The 26,051-nt window shown below is 39.6% G+C and overlaps 1 protein-coding gene across 1 annotated transcript; it reads right to left on the bottom strand.

Annotated features, from left to right (window-relative positions):
- Positions 1-1,492: 1,492 nt before the first annotated feature.
- On the bottom strand, positions 1,493-22,559 carry Afm (afamin). Its single transcript, XM_057772626.1, has 15 exons — positions 22,472-22,559; positions 20,188-20,224; positions 19,849-19,981; positions 18,865-19,076; positions 17,910-18,042; positions 17,192-17,289; positions 16,456-16,585; positions 10,704-10,918; positions 9,194-9,326; positions 7,273-7,370; positions 6,320-6,452; positions 4,725-4,954; positions 3,616-3,748; positions 2,460-2,517; positions 1,493-1,597 (listed from the first exon to the last, which is right to left on the bottom strand). The coding sequence occupies exons 1-14, from the start codon at positions 22,557-22,559 to the stop codon at positions 2,470-2,472; spliced, it is 1,821 nt and encodes a 606-aa protein (XP_057628609.1). The 3' UTR covers positions 1,493-1,597; positions 2,460-2,469.
- Between the last annotated feature and the right edge of the window lie 3,492 nt (positions 22,560-26,051).

Below are 26,051 nucleotides of genomic sequence, written 5' to 3'. Positions count from 1 at the left end.
GTATTAACAGCTCCAGCAGAACAGAACTTGTGGTGTGGGGCACAGAGAAAACGCTCTAACTACTGATGACATTGTAAAAGTTCCCCAGGCTCTCTGCATAAAAGATTACAGAAAGATTTCTAATGTGTATTTATTTATTGTGTGTGTTTACATATGAGTACAGGCACATGTGAATGGAGGTTAAAGAACTACTTGTTGGTTCCCTCTCCGCCATTCAGGACCCAGGGATTTAACTCGGGTCATTAGGCCTTTACTGTAAGAGTCATCTTGCTGTCCTAAATAAGAGGTTTTTAATGTATACCTATGTATACTATAGGTACATGGCTGTACCTATGATGTGACATTCACAATATTGTTCTACATGCAGAAGATACAAGCCTTGGTTCTTTATGTCACTGACTAGCTGTACCCTTGAACAGATTAGTTCCCCAAACCTCAGGTCTCTGTATAATTGGAATTAAATTATGTACTCAGAGATTTGTTAAGACTAAAGGGAGTAATTCATGGAAAGCACTTGGAGCAGCATTCTGTGCATCCCACAGACTGGCTGTGAGCAGTACCCACAGTGTGCTGCCATGGGTTCATGCCCTCGGCTCCCCAGTTCCTTCTCTCAGTGGCATCAGAAGGACCCAGAAACTCTTTCACCACACAGGGAAGAGTTCTGATCTTCAAAGTAAGGCAAGTTCAGCACTGTAAAAAGATGCTGACAAGATAACTGAATCATGACTGTTTAGTCGTGTGTGTGTGTGTGTGTGTGTGTGTGTGTGTGTGTAAGCACATGTTTATGAAGACACAAGTACACCTTGTGTACTTGTCAATCTAGGGTACCATTCCTCAGGATTTGTCCACAATTTCTTTAAGACAGGTTGAATGAACAGGGAACTCAAGAGACCTGCCTGTCTCTCCTCTCCCCAGGGTTGGAATTAAAAGTGCATACGAACATAGTAACTTTTTATGTGAGTTCTGGGGATCAGATTCAGGTCCCTGTGATTGTACAGAGAGATGGCTAGACTCAGTTGTCAACTTAACATACCTGAGAAGAGAAACTCTCAATTGAGAATTTGTGCCCACCAGATTGGCCTCTAGACATGTATATTAGGCACTTTCTGGATTGTTAATTGCTGTAGAAGGACCCAGAACATTGTGGGTGGTCTGATTCTTCTAAACATGAACCTAGGCTCTATGATAAAGGTAACTGAATATGAGCCTGGGAGTAACACAGTAAGACTGTTCCTGCATGACCTCTTCTTCAATTCCTGGCTCCAGGCTCCTGTCTCTATTAGTTCCTGCCTTGGCTTCCCTTGATGAAGGACCTTTAGAGTAAGGTAAAATAAGCCTTTTCTTTCCCAAGTCACTTCCGGTCATCGGTGTCTGTCACAGTAACAGGAACCAAACTAGGACAAGCAGCAATCACTTTGCTGACTGCAACACAATTGATTAATTTTGTGATTAGGTTGATAGATGACATTGGTCTGACAGGTGACATTATGATTTTATTTTATTGCTTTTTGCAGTAACATGATTCAAGTAAGGGTTATAGAATCTTCTATTCCATTCTTCTTAAGAGCTGAACCTCGTAATGGGATGGAGAGGAAACCTATAAGCATGTACCAGTTGAAAAGAAAAAAAAATTATGCATTGAAAGAATCTGAACTCAGACAACAGCCATATATTTAATAAGACTTCACTAGTGTCAACTATGAGCTCTACATAGTGTTGCCAACCAGCCCTCTCCTGGGTTCAGGTCCCTCTCTCCTGACGCTGGGCATCGTTGCTGTACTTTAGAAATTGGTGTCAAAAGTGATATGTAATCTGCAGGGAAAGGAGCATCCTTTACGAATATTCTTTGAAATTACAAACATGTGTTTGTTCACAAGGCTCTCCTTTGAGAGGCTGACGATGCCTCAGCACAGCAATTTTCAATGAGGCTCTAAAAGGAGACTTTTGGAAGGTTACTGAGGTAGTCTGTCTGTCTAGTACTTCCTGAGAAGTTGACACTTTTCTGCCCCTTCCCCACCTTAGCTCTTTGAGACACTGTCCCTCTACAGTCCTGGCTAGCCTGGAGCTCACTGTGTAGCTCAGGCCAGCTTAGACCTTGCAGCCATTCTATTGTCCCAGGATCCCAAGAGCTGTGATTACAGGAATGTGCTTCCTCACCAGGGTTACCTTTCCGGGGACTCAACTGTCTCTCTTTTCAGATTCAGACAAAAGAATGCAGAAAAGCAGAGACTTGGGGGCCTTTGGGTTGTTCAGAAACTGAACACTCCTGGAATGATGCAGCATTCCTGCTCTGCATACAAGGATTCCAGAGAAACACACGAGGACCTGAACTGGCTACTCTGAGTTCCTTAGTGTATGGACTAAGTCAGAAACATATGTTTGACACACAGGAAGGAATAAGCCATGGAAGCCAAGTATCACATCAAGCTTTAATATTTGACTGAGATAGAAATGTTTACCTCTGGTGTTTTATCTTTTTTTATTAGCAGCTCCACTTTCATTACCAATATTTGAACCCTGGGAGGGGAAAAAAGAGATAAAATCATAGGAAGAAAAGTTTGAGATAGTCGTGTTTCAGTTTAGGGAAGCACACTCATCTGAATTTTGAATGAAGATATAAATCATGCACACACAAGAAGGGGGAGGGGGAAGGAAGACAGAGAGAAAACATTCTTCAAGCAACCTTGAGTAAAGACACCGAAGTCTTTTTATGTCCTACAAATGAATTCATCTATCTTTCTAGACGGCTCTTAAGGATGCACTCAGGCAAATGCTAGATGGAGGTCAGTGTCCTCTAAAATAATAACATTTTGGCAAACTCATAATTTTTATTGTGTTTTCAAAGATTAAGTCACTCTCAAGCAGGATGAAATATGTGTCTAAGGTGTGTGCCTGTAAGTGTTCGTGAGTGTGCATGTGTGTACATGAGTGTGCATGAGTGTGCATAGCTGAGAAATACACCAGGAGCTGATGAGAAAGAAATAATAAGAAAGAAAGTTAAAGATTTCATCACATGCTCCCCAGAGTCACCAGCTGGGGCTGACACTTTCAGGTACCAGGCTCTCATCACAGCAGGTTCTACAGATGCCACAACTACAGTAGTAAGAGGAGCAGGACCAGCTCCCTGATCTCCCCCACTTCCTTACCCTCAACTCCCCAAATGCTGTCAACTGAGTGACCTTGGAAAGATGCAGAAAGAGCAAATAGCCATCTTAAAAGCCTTCCTTTCCTAGTACCATTGCCCTTTTTCCTTCCCAGCTGGCAATGACTTCCTTGGCAAGTCACTTTGACTCCATTGTACTGATGACAAGAGAGAGTTGAGGAGTTAGGAGCAATGGTGTAAGTCTAGCACCCTTATTACCATCCTGATTTACAGAGGACGGATACAATTTTGTCTAAATTATACAGAAAAGATGGCAAGGATGGGAACCTAGTTTGCCTGACAGTTTTGTTACACTGGAGTTCCTATCATGGACATCTAAACTTCAGTTTGGTGATGACTGCTCTCAAACCCAAGGGTCTTAGACTTGACAGAGAAGAGAGAACCAGTAGGAAATTCTATTTTGTTCATCCTTCCTGAAACACTAATAGAATTTCAGTGGAAAAACAGCAAACCTCTGGACGGAAGCAGGCTTCAGGCTCCTGCACGTCGCCGCACCTCTCCCGGGCAGCACTGAACTTTGTGAACAAACACAGACGCTCCTCAGCAGTGATCTCTGGCATCCACTTCACTAAGTTGATGATAAACCTGTGCTCACAGACACCCAACAGAATCAGTCAATGACTCCTCTCTGCAACCCTGCTTCTTCCAAGTGTTCATTATAGAAACACACATGTTCTAGGCTCAAATTCATGAGTGTAAAAGTTTAAAGATTCCATTTCTGCAAGGGTCTTATGGAACTTTCTTTCTAATTCATAGAATGGACTCTTGGGGAACTATATAGTCACAAACAAAAAAAGTGGACCTTATTGAACATAGTAGATCTGCTAGAAGATTCGTGTCTAAATCAATTCCCTTTCCTCAGATAATGTTGTTTCATTTGGTCCGGACAAGTGTCTGCATCCAAAATCATGGGTCTTTATTCTTGGCATTTAAACAGTACCTGAGAGAATAAAAGGGAAATCCCTGCCCCTTTGCATCAGTTTTAAACTACTAAAATTCTCAAGACAAAATTCCCTGTCATAGGAGATGGTGAAGTGGCTCATTGGGTAAAGATGCCTGCCAGCATGGCAGACAAGCTGAGTCCCATCCCAAAACCCACAGGACGGAAGGAGAAAAATCAACCACTCCAAGCTGTCCTCTGACCTCTCAACTTGTGTACGTGGTGGTGCGTGTGGTGGCATGTGCTCATTCGTGTGTGCATGCATGCATACACAAATTACTAAGTGAATGCAATAACATTTTTAAGTATCCACATCCTCCTCTCCTAAAAGGAAAAAGAATCCACTTCATCTGCACCTCTCCAGTAGCTCTCTGGCTCACTGCCTGACCCTTCTTTCCAAATCCCAGCCTGGTGGAAAGACGCTCCAAATTTCCAGTAAGAGAAGAAAAAAGCTAGATGTTTGTTTATGACAATAGTAGCAAATACGCCATTTTGTTTTGTGGCTAGGAGACTAAACGATTTGTTGCACAACACAAATTGGATCAGCCTAGCCTTTGAGCTAATGTTTCTGAGTCAGATATACCTTCGGGGTGCAGGAAGGGGCTGCGAGGGAGTTCGTACCTGTGTTTCCTACTCTGAAGGTCTTCGTCCTCCTTGTGAGCTTGACACCAGTCTGCACGCAAAGCTGGTATAAGCGCAGAGACAGATGGGAGCGCATAGGTGGTGTCTGCTTCCAGATGCAAAAAGCAGTGCCTTCTGAAGGCAAAGTCGGCTCTGCAGCAGTGGTCCACAGCAGGATTGATAGTTCGATTTTCATTGACGCCACATAAATCTCCAAGAACTAATTCTGCCTATACCGATGAGAAGTGGAATGCGGATATGATTTAAAAACTCCAAGGACACTAAAGAAACTACATATGGGTAGATGAACAGCTAGTAATGAAATCACTGGTAACCTTGCTTAGGAAAACGTGGGTACTCGCGGGACTGGGCTATTGTACTGTGTTGCAAGAATTGAAAGGCTAAATGGCAATACTACAGAAATTCAATCTATAGCAATTAAATACCTACAGATTATTTTTTCAAGTTATATACACAAAGTTTCTACTGTGTACAGGGACTCGTGAACAACCACTTCAAAGTGACAAGCAAAATGGTTTCTGGGTATATTCCCATCCTGGGTACTTTCTGCCCCACTCAGAAAAGACTAGGCAGAAAGCAGCATTTCTTTTCTGAACTCTTCCTTTGGGGGCAAAGTGCAAACACTGTAAAACTAATTAAAATGGTAAGATTTCTGGTCTGGGATGTAGTGTAGGGGTAGCCTGCCTAGCATATATAAGAATTAAAAGAAGAATCCTTGAAAACAACTTAGAACCTTCACTTCTGATATTCAGAAATTCAAATGGTGGGCCAAAAAAGAAAGTGATCTTTCTTGCTTGGACAACATTGAAAACATCAGAGAAGAGTAGAGATCTCGTATTAATCAACAAGAGGAAGGAGCAGGTAAGAAAAGTCAAGTACCAGATCTGCAATCCCAGCACCCAAGGGTCAGAGGCAGGAGGATCACCACAACTTGGAAGCAGCCTGGTCTAAATAGTAAATTCTAGGCCGGCTAAGACTAGACAGGAGATTGTCTCAAAAACAGGAACAGGTAATAGACAGAACCCCCGTGGACATGTTAATGTGAATGGGAGTGAAATCTCGTTGGCCCCTCCTCCAGACCTACAGGCAGTTGACATCTGGGGAGAGAGGAAGAGCTAGTCTTCCCCAGGGGTGAGTCCCCTAATTAGTTAACTAACAAAAAATGGTCAAACCTAGAAGCATTGCATCCAAGTAACACTGAACGGACTCATCGGGTTTTATTAATACATTTATCTTTGTGTGTGTTAAACAACAATAATTAAAGAAAAAGAGGTCATGAATTTGAAAGGGAGTGGGGGGCAATAATGTAGTTACACTTTAAGAATCACAAACTAGGGGCTGGAGAGATGGCTCAGTGGTTAAGAGCATTGCCTGCTCTTCCAAAGGTCCTGAGTTCAATTCCCGGCAACCACATGGTGGCTCACAACCATCTATAATGAGGTCCGGTGCCCTCTTCTGGCCTGCAGACATACACACAGACAGAATATTGTATGCATAATAAATAAATAAATATTAAAAAAAAAAGAGAACCACAAACTACAAAAAGAAGAGTCAGGTACATGGGCCATACTCACCAAGTCATCAACGCAAGAAAACTCTTCACTTAGGGTACAGCAGGTTGTCAACGCGGCCATCATTCCCTCACTGAGGGAGTTCAGTTCTTCCACGGAGAGCTGGGGAGCTACCTTGGTGAACTTGACAAGGTAACTGAAAGAAAACACACCTTTTTGGTTCTGGATTATGGCAGATAACTATTCTTCCTTGAATAACTACTGCACTCCAGATCAACCAAACCCATGAGAGATAGGAACATTCAGCACCAAAACATTGTGATTCCCCAGGCCATGTAGAACATCCTGGGCAGTAATGTAAAGTTCTTGAAATAGGTTGTGTTGGTAAATAATAGGTGTTGTTTGTTTAGGTAAAAAAATCTAAAAGGAGCATTTGGCAGACATGTTAGGAACAAGATAAAGACAGCTAAGAACCTTAAGTGGACTGAGGTTGACATCACAGCTAACAACAACTTTACAGGAATAATGAAATCACACTTGAATTGAAGAGCCTGAACTTTAACAAATCCAATACTAGCATGATCATTATTTTTAAATCTAAATGAACTGCATATTATTCTTGAATTCTCATAAAGGCACCAAAAGGGTAAATATTACAAATATCCACTGATAATTCCGTTATTCCCAGAAAACAGTAGCCACCTGAAGTTTTATCCATTCTGCTCTCACACAGGACAGAATCCAAGAATCCTGATTTGGAGGGGAGAAATCTAAGTTCACAGATACTAAAGCGTTACAGGAGCACTCTGTCTAGAATTTAATATTTCTTTCATTTGTGGCCTCATTTCTGATCAAGGACTCACATAAAGACTCAGTGTGAATTCTTGAGTTTTATGTTCTTGTTCCTTCTCGGAGTTGATGAATTGGCATAACTGAAGGACTGACCTAATATTCTATATTTGAAAGATTATTTGCTCCTGGTCACAAGTGTTAGCCCAGTGATGCAGACAACCTACTGGAGTTTCAAGGCGTCCTTATCCAGCTCCTGGAAGTGTTTGCATTCTTGTTGAACCATTGCAACGCTTTTCTTAGTCGTCTCATTGAATTTATTCTCCTGGAAATTAAAAGCAATCATCATTGCAAGCGTTTCGTCTAAAACTGGACCGAGTGGCAGGTCAGCTTCTTGAGGATCTTTTCTGTTTACAGATTACATCCAAATTCTAATTACTATGTACTTTTCATCAAACAGAAAGAATTTTAACTATGCAAACACAGATAAATGGTTCAAAGATCTCATCCTTTTTAGAGATTTAGGAATTACAAGGCAAAATTTAGATTTTATCTTAGCAATATCTGTACTTGATCCTTATCTAGGAGCAGCCAGAGAAGTTGTTCTCTGCATAGTTAGTAAAGGACTATAGCTTTGTGAACTTAATCAGCTTTCCGAGGGTGACCCAGCTAATAACTTTGCTGTTTAAGATTGTAGGTGTCTTTATCTTCATTTGTGTCTTTTCCTGTCATCTAGGTTTAGCATTTAAAGCCTCCCCTAGTTGTCTTCAATTATATGGACATTTTTTGTCATGGCATAATTGAACATTTTCATGGGGGTATGAGAGAGAACCACACTGAAACCCATGAACACAGGGAGACAAATGTGTCTCCATTGAAAAGTGAGAATTTCCTAGTACCGTGATTCATCCTCAGATGAGCAGCAGAATAGCTTGTTAATGACGGTGTCAGAGCATAAAGGACAATTTTAAAAAACTTTTTTCTTATTACATTGCCTAGATTTAAATGATTATACACTGATTTTCACAGTATGTGGAAGAAAAATATAAAATAAAACAAAAGTAGTATATAACAAAGGAATTGTGAAAAATTGCCAGATACTTCTTTAATATATGGAGTTATAGTTTATAAGTATGTGAAGAGAAATGGAAAGTTATCCCTTTCAAAATGAAAACAAGAAACAAACATAAACAAATTTTTATATAAAATTTAAAATAATGTATCAAAACTTATACAAAATTTTTTTAGCTGAGAATTTCATAAACTTTTGATCATATCCACTTTTTTGTATAGGAAATTTTTGATATAATTTTAAAAATCAAGCAAAGACCTAAAATATAGCCACTTTTTGTACAAGAATCTATGAAGCCTGATCTGCATGTGAAATGCTGGCAAAGGTGATGTTGAAGCAAACACACTCAAGCACTGCTCTGGGTCTCAACTGGGGTGGGGGGGATCTTCTAGAAGTTAACAGCAGTTTGTGTCCAATGGTTTTAAAAGTCTGCATATTTTGACCCCATTTCCCCCTCAACTGATGCTCTATCCTACAAATATTCAGCGAAATGTGTAGACTAGATTCCCATCTACGAATCACGTGCAGAACTGCAGACACGCTCCAAACATGCCAGGGCCCACATACCGCAGGAGAGCAGGCGAGACAGTGAGTGCGCATCGTTAAGACAGAGCGCCAAGCTTAGGGAGGGAAAGGTTTTCTATGCTAGAATCTGGCAGGCGCTGCTCCCTGGGACCTGTGCAGGAAACACAGCCACTTTACCACTTGAGTTGAGCCCCACCCTGCTATTTCACACACTGACATTCTGGGCAGAAGAATAAATCTCTGTTGTTTAAGTCGCTAGCTGTGTGGCCACAAGAGGAAACAAATATAGCACCGTGTAATATAAAATGGAAAGTTTCCTGTTATACTAACAGGTCCAAACATTTTCCAAGAAATTTACTTTTTCAATATTATTTAAGACATATGCAAATACAGAAAAAATATGAAAGAAAATACTTAGCATAGTATTATGATAATAATATAATTCTATAGCACATATACTGTATATGTATTGTACAATTATAATCAGAAAGTTTTCATTAAAAAAATGATCGCTATTTTTGGATTTTGGAATCTACATCAACGGGACCTACCGCATCGCGATAGCAACTTGCTGGGTTTTCTCTACTGCAACAATCTTCCAGGAGATCCTTGTACACTTTAGCAATTCTTAGAAGCTCTGCTGTAGAAAAATCAGTATGTCTTCTGGAGTATTCATGAAGAAACCTGTGCAAAACATTTATTATGCTAGAACTCACAGAAAGAACAAAAGACCCAACTCTGCTATCAATGAATCTAGTAAGATCTAATATCGTGTCTGCTATCAAAGCTAAATCTGGAATTTAATCTCTTCATAGAACATTTTACACGAATTATTTCTGTAATATATTGCAGACTAACATTCTTTCCTTGTCAGAGAGGATAGAATTGTTGGAATTATTTAAAAATAACTCTTAGAATAACTCAACACATGATACTGTTGTATCAAAACTATGTCGTTTCTGAAGGATTCTAAGTCAACGGATCACAGAGAAGTGTGCACACCTGTGTTGAGTTGCTATGCTACTCACAATAGCTAAGAAATAGAATCACAAGCAGATAAATAAGAAAATGTGATATATACACAATGGCATTTCTTCATCCATAAAGAAAAATTAAAATCATGACATTTGCAAGAGAATAGAGGGAACTGAGGATCATTATTGTAAGAGAAATTAGCCTGACTCAAAATGACAAACACTGTGTGCTGTGTGCTTCTGTCAATATGGAATCTAGATTTAAGTGTGTGTGTGTGTGTGTGTATGTGTGTGTGTGTGAGAGAGAGAGAAAGGGGGGGTAAATAGAAGAGTTCAACAGAGGTCAATGAGATTCACATGATTTAAAAGCAGAAGGAGAAGGTTTGTGGGGAGGACAGTGGGCAGAAAACGGAGGTCAGACAATACAGGAGAAGGCGATGGAAGAATGGGATGAATGGGACCCAAGTACAGGGACATATAAATATGAACATTCCAGAATGAAAACCACCACTCTGCACTGACTTTAAAAATCAATAATAACAGAAAATAAAGTAGAGAGTTTAACTTGCCCTAGTGACAAATAAGATTCAGATTTAATCCTGTGGCTTACAGTCCACTAATCTTCCCCTTAGGAACTGTGGGTTGACATTGCTGGGCAGTCAAGCCTGTGACTTCCTAAGACCAGAAACCTGGGGTCAGTGCCTTGCTCTGTTGGTTTTACCTGTGAAACTTAAACAAGCCACTTAACTCCTTTATTTCTCAATTTGTTCATTCAAAACATCGGGGCAATGGTACTTATTCTATAAACTCAATCAAAAGTAGATTTTAGAATTCAAATGAATAGTCTAAATTATTTAGATATTTAGCCTATTGCATGGCACATATGAAGCATTCAGTAAACATTAGCCATCACTGCAATATTATCGTTGTTCTAACTGAACAGTGTAACTAATTGCAAACCATAATCTTTATAAATTGTTTGATACCAGTGAATTACATGATGTCTAATCCCTCCACCCAAATTAGCCAGAATAAAAATGTCATAATTTTGTTTGCCTTCTAAACTTTCAATAGAGAGTTACCGTACTCAGTAAAGAAGCTGTCCTGGTGAGAATCTCGTTCTTGACATATGTTTTCGTCGTCAGTAAATCTGAGATCTCTGGGAGATAAGTCGTCTGGTTTCTCTTCTTTATTTGTGTTAATGACACAGGCTTCCCGTTCTGTTGTTTTCTTTCCACAGCACTCCTTGATTTTACTCGAGATGAAATCTTGTTTTGAACAAATATGTTTCATGACCTGGCTCTGCATGGAATAAGGACAAGGGACGTTTTGACACTCAGATTTTCTTCCAGACTGGCTGCTTCTTCATAAAAGAATGGCTGTTTAGAAAGCCAACCCTAAACATCACGTTAGTACCCACCCTATAAACAGAACCAATCATTACTATAATGGTAGCACCCATCCATCAACGGATTAGATACAAAAAAAATATTCACATAAATTCTACACTGGCTTAATATTCATGAAGTTTCACATTAGTGCAACACTTTTCTTCCCTTAGGATTTTAGGTCATACAATCATAAAAAAGTGGTGGTGGGGGCTCTATCATAAACTTACATTCATTGTTAAGTATTAGTGTTTTAAGTACTTTCTCCCCACTTCTCTAATACATTGAAATCTTTACTTCTTTAAAATTACTGTATTTGGGGCTGGAGAGATGACTCAGTGGTTAAGAGCATTGCCTGCTCTTCCAAAGGTCCTGAGTTCAATTCCCAGCAACCACATGGTGGCTCACAACCATCTGTAAAGAAGTCTGGCGCCCCCTTCTGGACTTCAGGCATACACACAGACAGAATATTGTATACATAATAAAAAATAAATATTAAAAAAAATTTAAAAAATTACTGTATTTATCTACTCAGTCCTAGGGAAGTGGGCACACATGTCTGTCATGGCACACATGTAGAAGTCAGAGGACAACTTGTGGACGTTGGTTCTTTCCACCATATGGGTCTTGGGGACCAAACTCAGGTTCTCGGCCTTGAAAACAAGTATCTTTACCCACTGACAGCTCATTGGTCTCACTGATACCTTATCTTCTAATATTGCTGTACCCCATGAGAGTTGTCTGTGCTTTCTGTGGTGGCCACTGAGGGCATAGCAACACATCTCCTCATCTAATCTAGTTCTCTTGGGGATTAAAACTATCTTTCCAAGGATGTGGCAAAACCCACAGATATTTGGTAAGTGAATAAAATATTGGTTTGGGGACTAAAAGGCAAGAACAGAAGTTAAGAACATGGACTGATCTTGCAAGGACCCAGGCTCTGTTCCTAACAACCACATGGTGCCTATAACTCCAGTACCAGAGGATCTAAAGCCCCCTGGGTTATGCAAGCACTTGCACAAATGTGGTACACATATATGCATGCACGCACACGCACACACACATACACACACATAAAATAAATCTTTTAAGGAAGGAGGGGATCTTCGAAGGAAAGGCAAATAGACTATAGTCTAACAAAGGGACAAAGGAGAAACTAGAATTCAATGAGGAGGAGGGTGAAGGGCAGAAAGAGAAAGATGGCAGAGAGGAAGGAATATGGGGAGGGACAACTAACACTAAAGACCTATTGAAAAATCCCTGTGACACCAACTACTACAGAAGCATCCTAAAATGCATACAGGAATGAAAGGGATTTAAATGGGGCTATCATACAACAAGGGAGAAAATGCCCCAACTAGACATCTTTGACTAACAAGTAAAACCCCAGTAACATGAACGGGTTACATCTTGTTGAATTGTTGGCCAAAGGTGTTCCAAAGATCTCCCCCAAACCTAGGCTATTGTCAGTTCTGTGGTTTGCTTTCCATGGCCATATTGCTTAAGACACCATTTACTTCTGTCATTGAGCATGGTGAAACCTAGCTAGTGCCCAACTGGATTCACCCCTAACTAACTGGTATTCATGGTACTGGAAGGTACTGTGAACTCTACCAGGAGAGAAAAGTATTCATCAATATCACCCAGTTACAAAGCCCGTAACTACAGAAGTCACCCGACTGCAGGATACACTGCTCCAGCAGTGGCACAGATGATATGCGAGCAACCAACCACTTTTTATTGGATTTAAGCCCCCCTCCTTGAGACGGAACCCATACCTGACACTACTAAAGTGACCTGTATCACCAATAATAAAAACACAGAGACGGACATTGGAGCTCAAGCTGAAGATCAGAAAAGCAAAGCAGCCAAGACACTAGGGGAGCTCTTACCTCTCCAAAAGCTTCAGACTGAAAGAGAGCGAGTTCCCATCTCATCCTACCTTATATTCCTCTCTAGTTCTGGGATTAAAGGTGTGCACCACCACCACCTGGCCTCTATGGCTAACTAGTGTGGCTGCTGGGATGGGATTAAGGGTGCCACCACTGCCTGACATGTATAGCTGACTAGTGTGGATAGCTTTGCACTCTGATCTTCAGGAAAGCTTTATTCATTAAAATAAAAATAATGTGACCAAGAACCTGAGACTAGACAGGCCATGAGCCTAGAGGAAAACCTGCAACTATATTTGTTTTGGTAAAAAATGAACATAGCATTGAAATAACTCATAATGGCATATTGTTATAGCCGTAGGTCAGTGCACCATAGTCAACCCTCATCAGAGAATCTCCTTGCAATAGTTGGCAAATAACACAACTCACTACTGGCCAACGTGCAGAGTGGGAGACTTTGGAACACTGGCTCCCAAATGGGATGTCCTTATCAGATCCTTCCTCTCAAGGTTTATGGCTCTGTGTGGAAGAGGAAATAGAAAAACTATAAGAGCCAAAGGCGGTAAATGACTCCAAGAAAACAGAGTCTTCCAGACCCAGGAGGGGAAAAAAAGTCCCAGCCCTAACCAAAAAGCTTTTGCAACTCACACTTTCTGGGAGAGAGAAAATCAGTTTTCGCCAGTGAAGTGTCACCGGGTGAATCAGTCACACTCCAGAGCAGGCCCCGTGCTCAGGGGTAGCTGTTAGTCAGCACAAAACAAACTCCATGTGTGCATGCATGTGTGTATGCATGTGTGCATGCATGTGTGTGCATGTGTGTATCAATGTGTGTGTGCATGCATGTGCGTGCGTGCGTGTGTGTATGCATGCATGTGTGTGCATGTGTGTATCCATGTATGTGTGCATGCATGTGTGCGTGCATGTGTGTGTGCATGTGTGTATCCATGTATGTGTGCATGTGTGTGCATGCATGTGTGTACATGTGTGCGTGCATGTGTGTGCATGCATGTGTGTGTACATGAATGTGTGTGTGCATGCATGTGTGTGTATCCATGTGTGCATGCATGTGTGTGTATCCATGTGTGTAGGGGTGGGTGTGTATATGTCAGTGTGTGTGCCTTTTATTTTGTTTTGGTATTGCCTTTTGGTTTGTTTTGTTTGTTTTTCTTTTTTCTGAGAGAGATAAAGAGCATAAAGTTGGATGGGTCAGGTGGTGGTGAAGATTGGGTTGGGGGAAGGGAAAGAATGTGACCAAACTATATTGTCTGAGAAAAGGATTGATCAGAAGGTTAGCCTTACAGAAACTATCAAGTGAAGACTTCTCAAATAGAAGAAGCTTTCTTATTTATGTAATCCTTTGCATATGGCTACTATAAATTTGAGGCTGTTCAAATAATCAAATGTATATAGTATATAAGAGGATCCCTGTCTTCTCCTTTCATAACTGCTCTTAGCTCTACGTAAGGCTTGGAAGCAAGGGAACGATGACAGTTGTCTTAGTCACACAGGACTAATTCTCAAATCTGATGGCTCCCAATCTCCTCCAGACCCCCTGCACTTTCAAACTATCCCACACTCTCTGGGCACTTTAGGTCTCCTGATTGAACTCAATATATCCCCCTATCTGGAAGCTTCCGGTGGACAGAGGACAAAGGCCAAGGTGAGAATGAAATAGGAACTCATACCACATTCCCAGTGTTCATATCTCATCTGAAGCCAGTATTGTTCTAGGCAATGCACGTTTTAAGTTCCTGAGAATTTATTTCTATTTTCAGTGAATGACAATTTAATTTCTCCTATTTCTCCATAAAGACATTAAAGAGGAGGAAATTTGAAATACAATATGATCCCTTAATTTCAACTACAAGCCATAAAAATTTAAATTATTATACTAATTTAGTATATTAGATTTAACATTATTAAACCCACATTTCCATAAACAACCAAATGCTACAAAAATAAATTACAAGTGACATCCCTAAAATTGGGTTACATTTGAAAATAAAATAATTTGGGAGGACATTTTCTGTCTCCTGCTTAATTTAAAGCAGATATTTCCCAAATCCTAAAATTGAAATTATTTAAATAATTAAAGCCTTCACAACGAAGCTTAATTTTAACTAGAAAGAAATTTGTAGGTTTTGTTTTAGTTTTTAATTTTTTTCCAACTTAGTATTTTTATTGATTATTTGGGAATTCCACACAATGCACTCCTATTACTCCCTCCCATCCTTGTTTCCCCCATAAAAGGGGGGGGATAAAAATAGCCCACTGGATCCTGGTCAAACTCCCAGGGGCCAGCCCCTTAAAGACAACTGAGTCCTTATACACCTCCCCTGAGAAGGGGAAGAGTTGGGAGTTACACTTCCGCCAGAGGGCTGGAGAGATGACTCAGTGATCAGGCACTCTCCTTGTAAGCCTAAGGACATGTGTTTAAGCGCCAGGGCACACACTTTAAATCTGTGTATTTTAATGAGATTATGTTCCCTTTAAAGTGTGTGAACAATTCCAACTCTGCAGCAAAATGTTTACTGGTATATTCCTTTAAAAAAAAACACTTTTTAAGGGGTACCAGATACTGCTGGGGTGGTGATGTGGGATTCCCCTCTGCATGCTGTGAATACCATTGGTTAATAAAGAAGCTGTCTGGGGCCTGTGATAGGACAGAGCCGAGCTAGGCGGGGGAAAACTAAACTGAATGCTGGGAGAAAGGAGGCAGAGCCAAGGAGAAACCATGTAGCCACACTGGAGACAGACACCAAAACTTTACCTGGTAAGCCACACACCTTAATAGAATTGGGTTAAATTAAGATGTAAGAGCTAACTGATAAGAAGCTAGAACTACTGGACCACACGTGATTCAATTAATACAGTTTCTTTGTGGTTATTTTGAGTCTGGGCAGCTGGGAAAGAACAAGTGGCCTCCTACAACAAGGGTGGGTACAAGAATTGGGGAGATGTTGGTTAAAACAAAATTTTGGATCTATAGGAGAAATAATTTCAGAAATTCTACTGTAGACTGTAGTTAGTAAACTTGAAAATTGCCAGGGAAGTAAGTTGAATGTACTCTTCCCACAAAACATATGTATGTTAATGTATATAATATTTATTTGTCAATTAGAAATAAAGAAAGGGAGGGAAGAAAGATTATTTGAAGTTATTTGAAAAGACATTAGGAAACCGAATAAACCAACTTTTAATAAAACAATAATGCCATTTTCTGAGGTTTACTGAGGGCTGATATAAAAAAGAATAATTACTAATGGGCATGAAGAGATAGTGATGACAGACAACAGGAGTTCTAACCTAGTATGGTCCCTGCTCACAGTTGCACATTACATATTTTATAAAGAACTAGAAGAGAGGAGCCTTGAAGTCTCTAAACATAAAGAAAGGACAGACTGATAACACCTGAGTTGATCAGGATACATGGTACACTTAGGTGCATGACAATATTGCACTGAATGTCATAGCTATGAGCAATTTCATGTGATAATTAGAATATAAAGTTAAAACAACTATTACAATCAGTTTCTTGCTTTCTTTGAGAGAAATTTACCTGGCTTCGGACACACTGCACAACATCCCCTTCACAGCACTCATCATACATGGAAGAAACATCTTCTAAGATAGAAGTAAGGTCCTTAAATCCAATCTTGGGGAACTTTTTACTGAATGCAGCAGTGTTTCTGGAAAGATCATTGATAGGCCACTAAGATCATTTGCTAGCCAACAGATGAAGAAGAAGGTCCTTTCTCATGTAACACAAATTGTATAAGTATCAAAGACAATTGATATCATGATTTTCACACAGATGCTCTTACCAAATAGCTGATGGTATTGTTATAGTCTACATGGTCACATGGCAAGTTGAAGGCTGGGCATTTTGCCACCTCCACCCCTAATTCTAGATTCCAACTATAAATGACCTGAGCAAGTCTCTGTCCCATATTTATTACAGTCAAGCAAACCATGTGAACTGATGGCAGCTATAGAAAAAAATATCGCACACACTATAGCATGTGAGCTCATGGCAGTTACGGAAAAAAATCACACATGCTATCCAAAACGCATCTCAGAACAACTTCCTTTCCCTTGGCATCCTTTCAACCCTATGTCTTTTCACATCTTGCCTTAAAGACCTTGTTTTGAGCTATCCATGTAGGCTCATCATTTCAAAACCCTTAAGACCCAGGAAGTTTACAAAAAACCTCACCAGCTATTTAATAGAAACAACAACCAAAAAATTGTGTGCCACAAGCAAGAAAATATGAGAGACACAGTATGAAACTCACATAGAGTTTAAGACTTTGGGTCCAAATTTTCTAAGGGCTCCACACACATTTCCTTGGTAAGAAGAGGATGCTTTTAAATATTGTGTGATAGGAGTTGCCTGAAAGATAAAGAAAACTCTGTTGAAATTAGAGCCAAATCTCACTGTTTTCATAGTTTCTAATTACACATAAATCAACAACTCTAGAAAATTTCCAGCTACAGAAAACACTTGAAGTTTTAGCTTAGTAAATTTCCACGTTGAGAGAAATGTGTATCTTAAAGTGTGGATTTTAACGGCACATTAAAGTGGAGAGCTAGTGCTCCTGATGACAGCATTGCACTTGGTAAGAGAAGGCTCGTTGCAGCCTGTTCCCTGAACATGGCAGCCACTACTGGCATGATTCCATCTTGTGATTAAAGCCAAAAGAAAGTTTGTCATGGACAAGAAGCACCATGTCAGCATTTACCCTGGACATTCCCGCCCTTGGGCTTTCTTCCAATTTATAAGGAAAACAAAACCCAAAGTGGGACCCTGGCAATCGGTGAAAGTCTTTCATAGGCTTCGGGTAAATGGTGCACTCTATCAGTGGGTGACCAATGAACTTACCATCAGTGAGTGTGGTAAGATAACACTGAATATGGAAGACATACTTTTTGTAATGTTTAATTTTAAGTAAAGATCTGGAGCTATGGCGTTGGTCATTTTCATCCCCTTGATGAAACAAGCGTGGTACCCACCTTGGCCTGAAAGCAGATGGCTTTCTCCTGCTCCTCACAACACGTGGCCGCCGCCTCCTCGAACCGAGCAGCCACAGTTAGAAGAACAGGGGAGAAGACAAAGGGGTTTCTCCTGGCAACCTCATACATATAGCTATAAAACACAAAGGTTTTTAAAAGAGAGAAGGGAAAGGGAGAAGGAGAAGGATGATTGACAAGGAAAAGGAAGGGGTGGGGAGAAGAAGGCAAGAAAAAGAAGTTGTAAAAACGAAGGGAAGGTTAAGAAAGGCCAACTATTGCTGGAAAGTTCAGTGAAAAGCAGAATCAACCGTTTCCAGCCCTCGACCTTGGAGCTGCTAACTCCAACTTAAGGAAGACTTTGGCAGTTCTCATCCTGAGAACTGAGCTGTGTGTATTCTCCTCTCCTCCCTCCCTCTGACATAGGAATCCTACCTCCCTACCATATTAAAGAACAATAGCCGTCTAAACACGCCTTCCAGGATTCAAGGACCATACCTCCTTAAATTCAAACAAACTTGTGGTTGTTTCAAAGCACAATAACTTTACCAAAAAAAAAAAAAATCTTTCCTTCTGCAATCATTATTGCAAAGAAATTAAGTCTTCCCAAGGTAAAACGTACAACTGCCCTTGGGAAGAAAATGCTTCCATCCTCATGTATCCCAGCTATTAAATGCTGTGTCTACACCTCTGTGCTGAGGGTCATCACATCAGAGGATGGAGGGCGCTAATGTAAGAGTCTTAAGAACAGGGTCTATGGCTACAGTCTCACTGAGTACAGATCCCAACACAATAAACATTGAATAATGACCTCATAAATTAGTCTATTCCTCAATGAATCCAGACATACAAAAATAGAGAAAAGCAGAAGATGGTTGGAAAACAAGAATTTAAAATTAAAAAAAATAGATAACAAGAACAATACTACAAATCCTTTTGATACCAAAATTAAACTTACAGATTTAGAAAAGATCCACTGTTGTTTTTGTACGCTTGGCATTTCTCTTCTGGATCCAGAGTAGGAAAAGGGGGCAGAAAGCCTGTGTTAGCTTTCTTGTTGTAGAAGAAACAGAGGCTCCTTGCAACACTGGTTTTACTGCAGCAGTGAGAACAATTGTACTTCTGTGGCAGTCCTTCCGCAGCACAGATCATGTCCTGGATGACCTCATTCTGCACAGCAGAGAAGAAGACAATGTTCTGCCCTGGCAAAGCTCTTCCACCTCCTGAAGAGGCTCAGGGGATGCAAAGGACAGCACTATCTTTGGGGTAAATGTTATCGTTTCCACGATTATCTACAGAATGGTTTTATCTATGGCCTTGGGCGATCATCCCACACTTTAAGAAACTTCATCCTGCAGCAAGCATCCTGGGCCTATTTCTTTAATGCTTACATTTCAGTTCTAGAATAGACATCACCACATGTTCCTTAAGCTTGTTGAAAGTGGTCTCTGGGAATGAGGAGGCTCTCCCTTGTCTCAGATTCAAGCATATGTATTTCAAGTGTCCTCTAAAATTTCCTGTTTGGGACAGGCTGGTTACCTAATTCTGTGACAGGGAGAAAGGAGACCACAAATACCTAAGGATATTAACCACACTGTGCTCTTTCTCATAGAGGTTATCGTTGTTCCTCCCATGATATAAAAATGCCCACAGTGGGATGAGAAGCCAGATGCTCATTTGTGGAGAGGAAGCTCCGATGTCCTGCAAAACTCCAATCGGGAACTCCCGCAAGCCATTTTCATAGCGGCTGGCCCAGTCATTTCTCTTGAGTGTTTCAAGTATCTAATTTGATCATGTCACTTTTGTTTGTTCTCTGCATTGGGGCTGTTCCGGTCACTTCTCCTAGCTGTTGTAAGCCCACATCACTACACAGGAAACTCTGTGTGTCTAGAGCACCATTCTCAGATCTTGTTTGGATAAGAATCCCACAGAGTTTACTTACTGCTGTTTTTGAACACTCCGGAAGTGTCCCATCAGCCAAGCACCTATCCCTGTAAGCCATCATGGCTTTCGCCAGCATTTCCACCTCATCAAAGGATGCTTCCTGTACATACTGGACAACTGCGATGATGGTCCTGCAACAGTCCACGGAGGACACACAGTGACCTTCTGCAGAATTTCTAGCTGGGTCTAAAAATAGCTCATAGAAATGGATAATGTATTTACTCTTAATACAGCTGCTATTTAATTCAATTATCTTTGGGAAGCATTTGCCTTCCTAGAATGGGTCAGACAACAGTAGAGCAAGCCCCACAACCAAAGGGAATCCAGAGCAACTCACAGGTATGCTGTGTTCTCCTCGATGAATTTCTGGGTAGCTTTGAAGGGATTTGAAAAGCAAGAATAGTTAGGTTATTCCATATCCTTATATTTTAACATTTTCCCAATAAATGGCTTTACAGGTTATTCAAGTGTGAAACTATAAAAGACTTATGGTGGGAATATTTTAACATGTTTAATAAGGAATATAAAAGTCACACACACACATAATGAATATAAAACCTAATCACAGCTGAGTATGTATTCAGGAAATATAAATTGAATTTGTTTATTTAAACTAAAACTGAGCAGATTTTAGATTTTTCAGTGATGGTTTGCCATTTCCATTTCATGTGTCTATCATTTATATATCATTTACAAGAGGAGTCGCATGAAGATTAGTGGATCAGTAATGTCATCAAAGCAAGGTATGACAATATGCTTAGTGGCAGCCAGGGTAGTTTTTAGTGCTAGTCATGTGATCGCTAGCTTTGCCCAAAATCACAGATTCCTTCTCAAATCACAGAATATTTATGTTTTCCACATGGACTATATTTTGTGGTGCTTGTCTTTTATAAAATATTGTTCTTGGCACTAGGAAACAATCAACAATGATCAATAAAGACACCTTTCTTGAACTTTGGTTTCCTGTGCACTCACACGACTGAAGCCCAATTTAGAATATAAATATTCATCATGAATGCTTTGTAATCCTTAAGCAAAGGACCAGAAAAGATTTAGAAGAAGTGCCACATGAATTAAGACTGAAAAAGTATTTTAAAAATCACACTGGGAGAGTAAGATTCCCAGTCTTAAATGTAGAGAAAACGTGAGCAAAAACACAACAGCAGGAAATCTCGAGACATATTTGGAGACACACAATCCATTTCATAAGAAGAATGAGGTCTCTTTTAGAATTTAAATTATGAGAATCTTGCATGTATACCAAGAATTGTGGGCTTCAGTTGTAGCCCATTGAGATCTTTATATGAGATAGAAATATGATCATGTTTATACATTAAACACCAGGCAATGAAGCATCCTATGTTCTGGACCCTCCCTCAGTGTCCAAGAAATGGAAAGTGATCAGAACTACTGGTCAAGTAGGAAGAAGGAAGAATAATTGGATAGAATATAATTATAAGACCATTAGGGGACTGTGACAATTGTTCTATTGGAAAAAACAACAGGACCTGAATTTTGCTAGGAGTAATAAAAAGGAAAGAAAACATAGTTATAAAACCCATTAAATAGACAAAAGTAGCAGGATCTGAAATGGGTTGTTATATGGAGAAAGAAGAGGAGGACCTCAAGAATTGGCATCTCATCAAGCCTGTGACTGCCCTCACTACCAGATACCTCGTGGGTTGTCTGGTAGGATACCGATACGACACAGGACCACTGCGATCTGGTAGATGTTTTGTGCAAATTACATTCATTTTTTAAATTTATTTTCTGAAATTGTAATATTATTAAATCATTCCCCCTCCCAATCTTCCCATTTACCCCTTCTTGCTCTATTTCAAATTTATGGCCTATTTTTCATTAATCAGTGTTACATACATTATATATAATATAGATATATACTTTCAATACATATATGTAACATGCTCAGCCCATACAGCTCCTATTTAATTCGATATGTATGTATGTTTTCTGGACTGACAAAAAGCAAATTACATTCATGTACACAAGATAGAGGAATGTATCTTTCTGGCCAGAAAGATTTAAGAAGACCTACCTTTGGATAAAAAATTTCAAAGTTTCCTCATTTGGACATAAAACAATGTGAAAATCACCCTTTCCTCCAGATTGGCATCTCCTTGAATAGTCTATTGCTGTAGGTGTGTAACAGAGAGCCGAAGGAGGGAGCAAGAAGGGTCTCATACACCCTGAAGGTATTTGCCATCTAGCTGGGAGACATGCTGGACAGCCAAATGTTTTTTAAAGATTGTATATAATTTTTATCTATGTGTACATGTATATACTGACTATATCTATTGTTCTTCTGTTAGAATAAATATACCTGGCCCAAGAAATTACTGATATTGTAAAGTCCAAATTATATATAAAGACACTTTCTATCCAATATAGATTACTGGCCATTTTTGAGTTCAAACACCCTGTCTACTGGGTAATATGAAATAAAAATGGAAATCTGTATGTTGTTTAAAATTACTGACCAGTATACATACATGAAGAAAAGAGAGAAAAATATAAAACCACAAGTAATTAAAAATTTTAAAGGGAAAAGTAATTCCCCCCAATTTGGTCATTCCCTAATGATATACAAGATAATTCCTTACCTACATCCTGAGGCTTTGTGGGTAGGACTAGGGATTCAGTCAAAGAGAATAAGAAAAAAATAAAGCCTATAAATTTTAAGTATTTCATGTTCAAGAAAAAGTAGCCACATACAGGAGATAATGTGACTGTGGCAAAATCAACTTTTTATCGTATTCTTTGACCTTACAGTTGTTAAAAAGTAACCTAGCTAATCTATGTCTCAAATGCAGAGACTTTTTTTGTCATGGTGCAAATTTCTTGCTAATTATTAACTAGGGGGAAATTATGCTATGTTTAACTGGGAGAAAATTTTTCTCGAGTTGCCAAAAAGAAAAACAAAAGAGTCCATGGGTGAAAGAGGAAAAGAGTAGCTAACACATTAAAAAGGAAACGCACTGTAAAAGCATTAAGTTTCTGGGGCCTTGAAGGTAGCCCGGCCCATAAAGTGCTCGTCTGGAAGTAAGAAAACCTGAGTTTAGTCTCCAGAACTTGTGTAACTCAGACACGCTAGTGTATGCTACCAATCACTCAATGCTGAAGAGTATAGCAGGGCAGGTCCCCGAGACTCTGCTGCCAGCCAGTCTACACCATTTGATGGTGTTCAGGCCACTGAGAAACTCTAACACACACACACACACGCACGCACGCACGCACGCACGCACACAAACAGCTGCACCTATGCAAACTCATAGAGACAAGCAAAACACAGTTTCACTTGTAATCAAAAAAAAATAAAGTAATATATTTACTAAATCTTTAGGAACAGAACAAAGACAACACTGAAAACATAGAATTCTGGAACTATATAGAGAAAAAAGTGCTCATATATCCAAAGCTTTTAGAAAACAAGTCTTTTAGTAAGGACCAATAATCTTGAAATTCCCTTTGCCTCCTTATTCTGGATCAGAGTGGCACACACCTTTAATACCAGCACTTGGAAGGAGAGGGAGGCAGATCTCTGCAGTCAAGGCCAGCTTGATCTACAGAGCAAGTTTCAGAACACTCAATCACTCAATGTTTTATATATGTATAAAATACATAGAGAGACCCTGTCTCAAAAAAATATTTATTAGATAAATAAATAGATAGGATATATACTAGATTAGGTAGGTAGGTAGGTAGATAGATAGATAGATAGATAGATAGATAGATAGATAGATAGATAGATAGATAGATAGATGATAGATAGATAGATAGATAGATAGATAGATAGATAGATAGATAGATAGATAGACAGACAGACAGACAGACAGATAGATAGGCAGCTCACATCTCAAAGGGAATCAGGATAGTTGATTCTGGACCTAACTACGTGTAACAATGACCTGGGGTTATAGATCTGATTTACTCCAATGTGGTAATGGTTTTATGAAGTTTTCATACTAACAGAACAAAGAAAGTCATGAAGATATATTTGAAATGTATGGTGGGCGCATCATCAGGCATGTTCCTGTAACGTGGGTAATCTGTGATGGGCCTCAGATGTCTTCTGATGAAATACTCAGCCTTTGAGCTAGTAGAGCTAAGGGGTCTGTTTCCCCATTCCCAAAAGGACTTTACCTGACAACCCTAATGATGTTGGGTTGAACACAGAGGTGGATGATAAATGAATGCTATGGCAACAGGAGGTAGCCTAGGGTGATTTTGCTGTGGAGCTGTAACCTTCAAGCTCTCCACGTTCACGGTTCTGATCAGTCAGCCCAGCTTGTAGCATCCTTAACTCAGGTGATGGCTATTTTTGTTGTTGTTGTTGTTGTTACTTTTGTTTTCTGGAAACTTCTCTTTAAAAAACGTTTTGATTTTGCAGGCATTTGAGGATGATTGGCACTAATTTGTGGTAGAATTCAGTTGCACAGACACCCAACGGAATACATGTCCAGTTGTTGTTAAATAGAATGTTCGGTGTATGTCTCAAGTTTGTCTAGTCTGAAGCATAATACAAATCTAAAATTCCCATGATTCTTTTCTGTCTGAAGGATCTGTGTGTGATCAAAGGGTGATGTGGGATTCCCCTCTGTATGCTGTGAATACCATTGGTTAATAAATAAACTGCTTTGTGCCTATAGCAGAGCAGGGCAGAACAAACTAAACTGAATGCTGGGAGAAAGAAGACGGAGTCAGTGAGAAGCCATGTAGTCCCACCCGAGACAAAACTTTACCTGGTAAGCCACAGCCTCGTGGCAATACACAGATTAATGGAGATGGGTTCACTTAAGATATGAATCTGTCCTCAAACAAACCATGATCTCTCCATCCTATCATTATACAGTGATTTACATTCTCTCTATTTTTATATGAAAGTAATAATAAAATGTGCATTCTGTTATCTTACTTTTCATTAATGGTACCTGGGAGTGGTAGTTGCGCCCTTTGATATGTCAATTGTCTTTTTTTTCTTACATAGTTTTCCATGCATCACAAAAGCAAATATTCCATGCTCGTCTCACCAGCCCACCTATTGTACAATTGTGTTGCTTTCAAGTTTAAGACATTTCAGATAAAGCTAGAAGATTTGAGTGCATTTCTTTGTGTGAACATAAATATCTTTGCAGTAGATATCGGGGAGCAGAATGTCTGTACCATAATGTATGTGTGTTTAAATTCAAATTCACAAACAGTTGAACCATTTGACATTCCCATAAGCAAAGTGTGAGACCTAAGCTTTCGGAAACCTGCAGATAATTGATATAATCAATATTTTAATTACAACCATTTTAGTAGGTGTGTGATCATGCTTCATTTTACTTTTAAATGATGATTTATATTTGGTCTGTCTTCTTGTTCTATTTGGTTGGTTGATTGGTTAACCAGCTAGTTGGTTGGTTTTGCCCTCATGCCTACTTGGTACAGCATGGGTAAAGATATCAGTTAGTTACCTTTTCCTTTTTATTGTGTTGTGTTAGTTACTTGCTCATTGTTTAGTTTTGAGATGGTTAATATCATCTGGATACAAGTGAGCTCTTTGTTATTGTAGGAGCTGCAGGCTGTGTTCCTGACACCCAGCTCCCGGACTCCTGGCTAGCTTATACCCCAAAATAACAACACACAAACTGTATTCTTTTAAACACTGCCTGGCCCATTATATCTAGCCTCTTCTAGGCTAATTCTCACATATTAATTTAGCCCATTTTTAATAATCTGTGTAGCACCCCAAGGTGCGCTTATCGGGAAGATTCTAGCCTATGTCCATCCTGGGTCGGAGCTTCATCTCGTCTGCTCCAAAGAGCAGAGCTAAGGCATATGAGCTCACTTCCTCTTCCTCCCAGCATTCTGTTCTGTTTACTTCACCCACCTAAAGGCTGGCCAATCAAATGGGCCAAGGCAGTTTCTTTATTAGCCAATGACCTTCCTCCATCACTTTGTCACATATGATTTGCTTGTCTGTGCCTTGCAAAAGCCTTTTCCCCAATCTTGGATTCATCTGTTTTCATTCTGTTGATGATGCCTTCTAGAGTTGAATAAAATTTTCAATTTATTTCTTCATGGACTGTGCATTTGGTGGCATATTTAAGAAGAATGAGTCTGCCTCTCAAACCAAAATATTTTCTAAGTTTTGTAATTGTGCATTTTGCATTATGATCCACTTTAGTTCATTGTGTG

The sequence above is a fragment of the Chionomys nivalis genome, chromosome 6, assembly GCF_950005125.1.
Source record: "Chionomys nivalis chromosome 6, mChiNiv1.1, whole genome shotgun sequence".
In the NCBI taxonomy this organism is placed as follows: Eukaryota; Metazoa; Chordata; class Mammalia; order Rodentia; family Cricetidae; genus Chionomys; species Chionomys nivalis.
The sequence above is the reverse complement of the archived record's forward strand: the minus strand, read 5'-3'. Positions and strand labels throughout refer to the sequence as shown.

Coding starts and splice junctions, on each gene's coding strand:
- Afm (XM_057772626.1), bottom strand. CDS start 22,559: ATGAAATACTTAAAATTTATAGGCTTTATTTTTTTCTTATTCTCTTTG. Junction 19,077..19,848: donor CGGAGTGTTCAAAAACAGCA/GTAAGTAAACTC, acceptor TCTGCTGTGCAG/AATGAGGTCATCCAGGACAT. Junction 2,518..3,615: donor AAGCCTGCTTCCGTCCAGAG/GTTTGCTGTTTT, acceptor TTCCCCTCCCAG/GGTTCAAATATTGGTAATGA.